General features: G+C 40.9%; 1 protein-coding gene across 1 annotated transcript; it reads left to right on the top strand.

Moving 5' to 3' along the window:
* The first annotated feature begins 4,088 nt into the window (after nucleotides 1–4,088).
* sox8a (SRY-box transcription factor 8a) lies at nucleotides 4,089–6,250 on the top strand. Its single transcript, XM_087808451.1, has 3 exons — nucleotides 4,089–4,689; nucleotides 5,083–5,318; nucleotides 5,444–6,250. The coding sequence occupies exons 1-3, from the start codon at nucleotides 4,286–4,288 to the stop codon at nucleotides 6,130–6,132; spliced, it is 1,329 nt and encodes a 442-aa protein (XP_087664577.1). The 5' UTR covers nucleotides 4,089–4,285; the 3' UTR covers nucleotides 6,133–6,250.
* The last annotated feature ends 2,714 nt before the right edge of the window (nucleotides 6,251–8,964 follow it).

Below are 8,964 nucleotides of genomic sequence, written 5' to 3'. Positions count from 1 at the left end.
AATGAAACTTTTTGCCATTCCACGATTGAGTATCTCCCTAAATAAAGGGGTTTATTTCAACAAAAGGATTAATCAAAAATCTAGACATGTATATATGTGTTTGTTTTCAAAATAAATACATTTAAAGCAACATTTTTTTAAAAGTATTACTACTAACTACTTAAATGTATTGCGGAAATGACTTTACCGACACACAATACTCAAAGATTTTTTTCCGACGCTCAAATGTGGCGTTGAGTTAAATCCTCCCTAACTAAACCCGCCGCTCTAAGTACTCGCTGCGAGAGAGTGTGAAACCCAAGATAGACGTGGTCGGGTTGATGTGGTGCAAATTGTTTGCAGCTCGGGAGCCGCTTCCAAGTGTGGTGGAGCGGCGGTCGCGAGCGTCTGGGTGAGGGGGAGGGCATGCCCGTCGCCCTGGTTCACCAGGTTTACAACGTCACAACAGTGTGTGTGGTCACTCGCCTCGCATTAGCGCTCCGATTTGTTCCCTTCTGGAACCTATATCCAGCTAACAAAAGCTGGAAGAGAAGGTTAGCGAAGTAGCCGTTTTTTGTTTTTGTTTTTCAGCGATAAAACGAAAAACACATGCAAACATCCTTTGAGCGTTATTTAATTTCTGCTGCTCACTGGAAGCCAGCGACGGTCGTCTACATGTGGGAGACTCGAACCCGGGAGTGCCCCTCTGAAAATCATTACCCGGAGTCTTTGAGATGCGTCTTTGCGAAAACAGGGAAGATTAAAACCTTCCTCCATTCTCCAGGACACTCGGAGTTCATGCGCGGTTGCGTCGTTTTTCTTCCTTTTTTAATCAAGCGCCCACAAATTCTGGCCAGACCCCGCTTCCCACAATACAGATGGAGACGGTCTGTCAGTCTCCGTCTCTTCCTCTCCACCGAAAAAAATGTAAACTTTTTATCATTTTTATAGCTTTGATTATCAGATTAAAGCCGCACTATGTAACATTTTCACGTATTTTCCCTGTATTTATTGGTTTCATGTGGAAAACTGGACCCTCTTCTTAGTCTGCGTGACTCGCCCGGACAACACGTGACTGTTTTTATAGTCCTGAAGTAACTTTTGTTCAATCACTGGGAAGATAAGACAAATAAGCTCCAAAAACTATAAAACAAAACTTGTACTTGTTAACGAAGGTTCCAAGACATTGTAGTTCAGTTCTTCTGACACTGGGGGGAGCCAGAGAAAATATTTTCAATCTTCCGTATTGCTGCTTTAAAACAGGACAGTTTAAAAATAATAATAGCGATATTATTTTACATTATAGTATTTTTGTAACTTTTAGCTTGCTATGCTAAATGCAGTAAATCCTATTTGGATTTTTTCATTCAGAAATAATTGTCGCCCCCTAGTATGAAGATCCACATGGAAAACACGGAACTAAGATTCATAATAGTAGCAAAATAAATGATTATATTTAATTTAAAACCAAGCTAGTTTAGAAGTGATTTTGGGTCTAAATTTTTTTTTCTGAATTTTAAAGTTTTTTTTTTGTTCATTTGTACGACGTCGAGTACTAGTAAGAACTAGTAGAAGCCAGATAACCTGATTTCAAGACACTTTGAAGACACAGCTTATGTTTTAATGTATAAAATACATTTAAAAAAATACACGAAAATGAATAAAAATACAGTAATAGTAACCAGAATTGCTTAAATATTCTGTAATTTATGTGTTTTCAATTTATTTTGTTTTGTTTCCATTGATTCAGAGTGGAAATAAAAATACAAAAAGCAGTTCACGACAATATAAATATATATTTTTTTTAGCCAACCCTGGTTGGGGAAAAAATACCGTATACACATGGAATTTTTTTTTTTAAGAATTTGAAAAGCTTTCGCCTTTTAAAGAATAAAAAAACTGAGGAAAAACTACTCTGAATGAAGTTTTTATTAAAAGGAATGATCAACGAAACCTGCAAAGTAATTAAAAAAATGTTTGTTGCGTATTTTTTAAATATGATTAGACTGCAACACTCATAACACTCATCCACACAAATCCCATAATGCACTGCAACAGTCAAATCCAGTTTGGTTTGAGACCGATTAAACATTTGGTTTTCTCTGTGATTGATACATTTTGTTTTGTATCATCATTTTTGTTAAGATAGAGTAAAACAAAATCCTAATTTTTCTCCTTCGCTAACTTATTATTAGCTAACTCAGCTAACAGTTTTAGTTAATGTGAGTCTCACCTCCACGACTGAGCATAAATTCAAGCCAAACCCTCCTCAAATGTTCCCTCGTGACACTTTAACCGCGACTGTAACTCACTCTTTTTTCTCATCTGATTTACGTCTGCTGCGACTCTGGATATATCGTCGGCGATGACAAGAGAGTCGCGGATCAAAAGATGCTTCTGCGACCAATTAAACTTCAGACGTCAACAGTGAACTTAGGACAGAGAGCTTTTTGCTAAACTTTCCGTCGGCTCCACACGTCCATGTTTTTCCAGCCGAACAAACGTCGCACAATCGCGTGTTTGTTGCTTAACGTACATGTGTTTACGATATTCTGAAGTCGTGTCGAGTTGTTCGTTACATCGTGGGGCGCGTTTTGAAATCGGAAATTGAAGCAAAACCTTCAAAACTTTGCGGAAAAACATTCGGTATATTTAGCATTGCAGTTGCTTTGTTGTGTACATTTTATTTTGCTAATTGAATCTTAACAATATATTTTTTTTAATTACAATAACTTAAATTTTGTCCATAACTTGCAAGAATGTTGTGCCATAAGAAAAACTATGAACACCAATATATTTCTGTTTTTTTTCAGGATAATGCAGTTATTTTCTATCGTATTATATCGATAAAAACGATCAAACTTCCAATGAAAAGCACATTCCTTTTTGGTAAATAAAACATTTGAAATGTATTTATTGATGTTTTACACATACATTTTTCTTTCAAATCACTTTTTATTTTATCATATTCGTTTTATGGTTTAAATGAACATAATATGTATGTAGAATTAAAAATGTATTTCATAATACAAAATATATTCACAGTGTTTGTTAATTTATGTTTTGCAATTATACTTCGGCCACTAGATGGCAGCATCCATCACGTATTTTTCGTAGCTAAGGGAACATCCTGCAAGATCCAGGCCATGACTGAGGATGAGAGGATACAGTTGACTCCAGCAGCTTTTAAAGCTGATGTTTGGACATATTTTGGTTTGAAAACAAATGAAAGCAGTTACGACTTCGTCAAGAATCATGTGGTCTGTAAATTCTGCAACACCAGAGTCAAGTACTCAACAATACTACAAATATATCCTTGTTACTACAGTATCACTATATATTGTATCAATGCCCCTTTTATTAATAGTTCCCAATTTGGGTCATACAAATGTTTAAATTATATATATATAATATAGGCTACGCATCATAAACCCCGAAATATTTAGCAAAAACAAAATTATCGTACATTCAAAACGTTCTATGTCAGATATGTCGGTGATCAAGGATTTGCTTTATTTACCGTCACTCTTTTTATAAACGGATGCGGGCCGAGTACAACTGAATCTTGGGCTGCTTGTAGCCCACAGGCCTGGCTTTGGATTAACTGTTCTGAAGCCTGAGAGAGCCAAGAAAAAAACAATATAATAAAAATGTTTTAAATAAGCTTATTATTAATGGTTGTTTATGATGAAGCCTGAGAGCAAAAAAAGGGTTGAAATCCAGCACTCTGATTTCCTCCCACTGGTTTAAATTGTCCATAGATGTCAGTTTTTGCACTGTATATACTTTGATATTTTTGAGGGACAATAAATACTCACTAAAACCCATAAAAAAACAACCTAAAGTCATATTTAATAAAAAAAAAGAAAAAATAATGAATATTAATAATAATAAAAACATTTTTTTTTTGTTTCTACATTGTATTGGACCTCATGAGGGCCCTTGGCACTGGTCCAGGGTGTCCTCTGCCTCTCACCCTGGCTAGCAGGGATAGACTTGTGGAGAAATGAGTAAAAAAAAGAAGTGAGATAATGAAAGACACGAGCAAACGCCGCCAGCCAATAGCAAGAGGAGGACATTTGTCGCAGCCAATCCCGGGACAAGGTGGAGTGACGATTTTAAAAGTCCAGCTCAAGTCGTGGACTCAGCGTCGAACCCCTCACAGTACCGAGGAGGACAAGTGTCACTCTGGACCTCCACGAGCGGGACCAGGACCTGAAGAGTGGATCTGTATTGACGCACACGGATTTATAGTTTTCTTTTTTTTTTTATACTTTTCTTTTTTTTTTTTCATTCTATTATCGCGATGCTTAAGATGACGGAGGACAAGTGCGAGCAGCCGTGCAGCCCGACCGGTACCACCAGCTCCATGTCCCAGGACGAGTCCGACTCCGACGCGCCCTCCTCGCCCGCCGGGTCAGACGGACCCGCTTCCTTGCTCGCCGGTCTCGGCAAAAAGTTGGACTCCGAGGACGACGAGCGGTTCCCGGCGTGCATCCGGGACGCGGTGTCGCAGGTTCTGAAGGGCTACGACTGGTCGCTGGTTCCGATGCCGGTGCGAGGGAGCGGGTCGCTGAAGAGCAAACCCCACGTCAAGAGACCCATGAACGCCTTCATGGTCTGGGCGCAGGCGGCGCGCAGGAAGCTGGCGGACCAGTACCCGCATCTGCACAACGCCGAGCTCAGCAAGACCCTCGGGAAGCTCTGGAGGTCAGAACACTTGAATTAAATACAAACACTCTTCTAGAAATATATGTTATAGATGTATTTACTTCAGGTTAATTAAAGGTATTTGCCACAAATCCGTGCGTAAAAGTACTTAGGCTTACCAAAGTAGTCCTTTTAAAACTTAATCAAGTAGTTTCTAAACTGAAAATATGTATTTAATATCAGCTTTAACGTGTTTGATAATGACTTTGCAGTGTTTTTTGGCTCAAAAATAAAATAATAAGTTAAAAAAAACCTTACTTTGTGTATTTTTCAGTAAATATAGGTCGAGATTTAAAAGTGTAGATCCTGTATCTTCATTCTATGTAATAATCCCTTGTTCTATTTGACCTAATACTGAATAAATAAACCACTCTTTTTTTTTTGAAATAACAGGCTGCTGTCTGAGAGCGAGAAGAGGCCCTTCGTGGACGAGGCAGAGAGGCTTCGAGTGCAGCACAAGAAAGATCACCCGGACTACAAGTACCAGCCGAGGAGACGGAAGAACGTGAAGCCGGGCCAGAGCGACTCGGACTCCGGCGCCGAGCTGGCGCACCACATGTATAAAGCCGAGCCCGGGATGGGCGGACTCGCGGCCATGACCAATGGACACCATCACCCGGAACATGCAGGTGAGATCTCGTCATACAAACAATGTAAACCTCCAAATATGTTGAATTAAATGACTTTTGTTGGATCATAACCGAGAAAAAGTTGTTTTTATTCCATTCAAACATTTTTATTTTTCTGTGTTCAGGGCAGCCTCATGGTCCCCCGACCCCTCCGACGACCCCCAAGACGGAGCTGCACCACGGCCTCAAGCAGGACCTCAAGCACGAGGGCCGGCGCCTGGTCGACAGCAATCGGCAGAACATCGACTTCAGCAACGTGGACATCTCTGAGCTCAGCACCGACGTCATCAGCAACATGGAGACCTTCGACGTGCACGAGTTCGACCAGTACCTCCCGCTCAACGGCCACGCCTCCGCCTCCTCCTCCTCGGAGCACGCCGCCGCCGCCGGCGGGCCTTACGCCTCCACGTACAACCACGGCTGGAGCCGCAAGGCCAACATGTCGTCCACGTCGCCCGCCGGCGACGCCGGTCAGCACCGGCTCCACATCAAGACGGAGCAGCTGAGCCCGAGTCACTACAGCGAGCGTTCGCACGGGTCGCCCTCCCACTCCGACTACGGCTCCTACGCCGGGCAGGTCACCTCGGCCACCTCCTTCCCGGCGTCCCAGTGTGACTATACCGACCTGCAGAGCTCCAACTACTACAACCCGTACTCCAGCTACCCCTCCAGCCTCTACCAGTACCCCTACTTCCATTCCTCCCGGCGACCCTACGGCAGCCCCATCCTCAACAGCCTGTCCATGGCGCCCACCCACAGCCCCACCACGTCTAACTGGGACCAACCCGTCTACACCACCTTGTCACGACCTTGAGAACGATCCCCGCTACTTAAAAAAAAAAACGAGTCGTACAACTCGAAGGGTGGAACAAAAAGGAAAAGTGCCTGCTGATTTTATACAAAAAGTTATATCCTTGCAATGACACTAGACTTTTTACGTACCGGTGAGCCAAACTCCTCCGTGAGGACACGTCACTTGCATCCCTCTTGTACATCTCCAATAATTTGTGTAAAAAAAAAATGTCGCCAGAACCTTAACTGAAAGCCCTTATTTCAAAAAGTCTTATGTATTTATGTTTTTTTGTTTGTGTTGAGTTTCTAGTACACACATATGATGTGCGTTTTGGTTTTTATTTTTTTCTGCTATCATTCCTAGAAAAAAAAGAAAAAAGATTCCAGATTCCGAGGTGGGACCACGGCACCGGGGACTGAACAGGTGCCTCCGAGCCAAGCTTGGCTAATTTGCGATTAGTCATGATGGAGGGTTAAAGGAAATGGAGTAAAACAACACCGGCCCCGTCTCTGAGTGACACGTCAGCTGGACCACATGGATATTCGTGTGTGTCCATGTGTGTGTGTGTGTGAGCAGTTTACTCAGGCAAACAAAAATACTGCACCACAGCTAAAGTATTTAACCGGAGACCAGGTAGGAACGTTATTTATCTCACACACCTTCAAGTGCCGACGCAGTGCCGCAGCTTTTAAATCGCCTTTTTTTTGCCTTTTTTTTTTTTTTATCAGTATTGGAAAGTGATTTACTAACACAACACGCACACACAAGTCGTCCACCACGGTGGCAGTTTTCTTAATTTGACATCATTCCTGACAGCCTGCCAGATGTTTTATCCGGTGCCGCTCTTTTTTTCGTTTTGTACACAGATCTGTGTTTTGTATATTTTTATGATGTATATTTTGGAGGCAGGCTGTTAAAAAAAAATGGAGTTTAAAGTGCACAGCTAACACAACGTTCTGGCCGTTTTTTCTTTTTAAAAAAAGAATAAAAATGTGTTTCTTTTCTGGATTTCTTGTGGCCTTTTTCTTTGTGGTATCAAATGATGACCATGACCACCATTAGTACACTTGATTTAGTGCAAACAAAAGGCGAATTGTTGACTATTTAAGCGACAGTTTAACCTCCGAAGTAGTTCATTCTGTGTTAGCCTGATGGTTGAAATACAAATAAATCTATTACAAGCTTAATTAAAAAACTTAAGACAACAAATCAAATCATTTCTTGATTTCATCTAAATATACTATAGTCAAAGTGAAATATATTTTTCAAGTCTAACATGTGTTACTTGCTTAAGTATAGATTTTAAACCCGAAATATAGATTTATAAAAATGTAATTCTAGGAATTGTCAAAGTCAAAGTCGTCACTCATAGTCGTTAAATGTAGCCAGTGGCAGCTTTAAATTCACCACTGTATATAGCTAATGCTAACCTAGGTAAAACCTGATTAGCTTGTCGTTCCAAAGTGACGCAGAAGCACATTTGAAACCTGAAATATAGATTTATATAAATGTAATGGTAGGAATTGTTCAAGTCAAAGTCGTCCCGCAGAGTCATATATTGTAGCCAGTGGCAGCTTTAAATAAACTAGCGTATATTGCTAACGCTAACCCAGTTAAAACCCGATTAGCTTGTCCTTCAAAGTGATGGAGAAGTACATTTGAAACCTGAAATATAGATTTATAAAAAAAAAACGATGCCAGTCATCAATATCTAGGAATTGTCAAAGTCAAAGCTATAAATACATTTGACGATCTCAAAATTCAAAGTTCCTAGTGTATATTGCTAACGCTAACCCAGTTAAAACTCGATTCGCTTGACGCAGAAGTACATTGTTTCCTAGATTTGTGATTGACAGTGAAGAAAAGTTAATTTAGATGGACGGTGGAGAAGGACGATGTATGCATTTTCAAGCTAACCACAGAGACGTGTTACGCGTAAATAAGCTCCCCAGAAACATTTTCCATCTTAAAGCTCAAATTAAATATTGAATATAATGTATGTACTGTAGCACATTATTCTGCAGAATAACACCGGTAGATAAGCACCATGTGTTGAGCAAGTTTTAGTGTTTGTTTGTTAAAATACGTGATGCTAGCTATCACTTTTATTAGGGCTGACACATTGTTCTTGCCCTAATTCCAGTCTTATGCTCTCAGTTAAACCTTGGGTTCGATTTTTGAACAAACTTTCGATAATCGGAACATCTTGTCTTAGCGCGAATCCAAAAAGCTTTCCGGCTCGCGAACGTTGGAAAAAATATAATTTACACGGAATGCTTTAAGTAATTTCTTCTTTTTTTTTATGGTTCAAAACCTCCAAAGTGACCAAGAAGTGACACGTCATTAATGTCCACCAAACAAGGGCGGGTAGAAAAGAATGAGGAGACACTCGGGCCGGTCCAGCGAGGAAAATGCCAGCGCTGGTCCTGGCATGCATGCCAAGCAACCTTCCCGAACCAGCGCACGGAGAAGCCAAGTGCCCGGGCCGCGCTGCTGAATTTTAATGAATCATTATGCGCTGGAGAGGCCTCATTGTGTCCCTTTATCCGGAGAGCTAGAAAGGAATTAATTGGACAGAAAATAGAAGGGCAAGGAGAACTGACAAGCCATTAAGGGGCTCCTGAATAGACGATTAGACGCACATGGGGGAATATTTCCCCCTTTTTTCGTCGTCTCATATCACAGTGCCTCGCAAACAAAAACAACAAGAACAACAGGCACAATACGGAGTGGACCAAACTGAAGAAATCATATCTGCGCACATAATGTGTAGATAATAAAAGAAGATAATAACACAGCAGATGGGGTGTGGGTGGCTCAAGAACAACTTGTTGTTTTTCTTCCCTCAAAGTC

The sequence above is a fragment of the Callionymus lyra genome, chromosome 15 (assembly GCF_982586985.1).
Source record: "Callionymus lyra chromosome 15, fCalLyr1.hap1.1, whole genome shotgun sequence".
NCBI classification, from domain to species: domain Eukaryota; kingdom Metazoa; phylum Chordata; class Actinopteri; order Syngnathiformes; family Callionymidae; genus Callionymus; species Callionymus lyra.
This window is presented reverse-complemented; position numbering and strand designations above follow the sequence as displayed.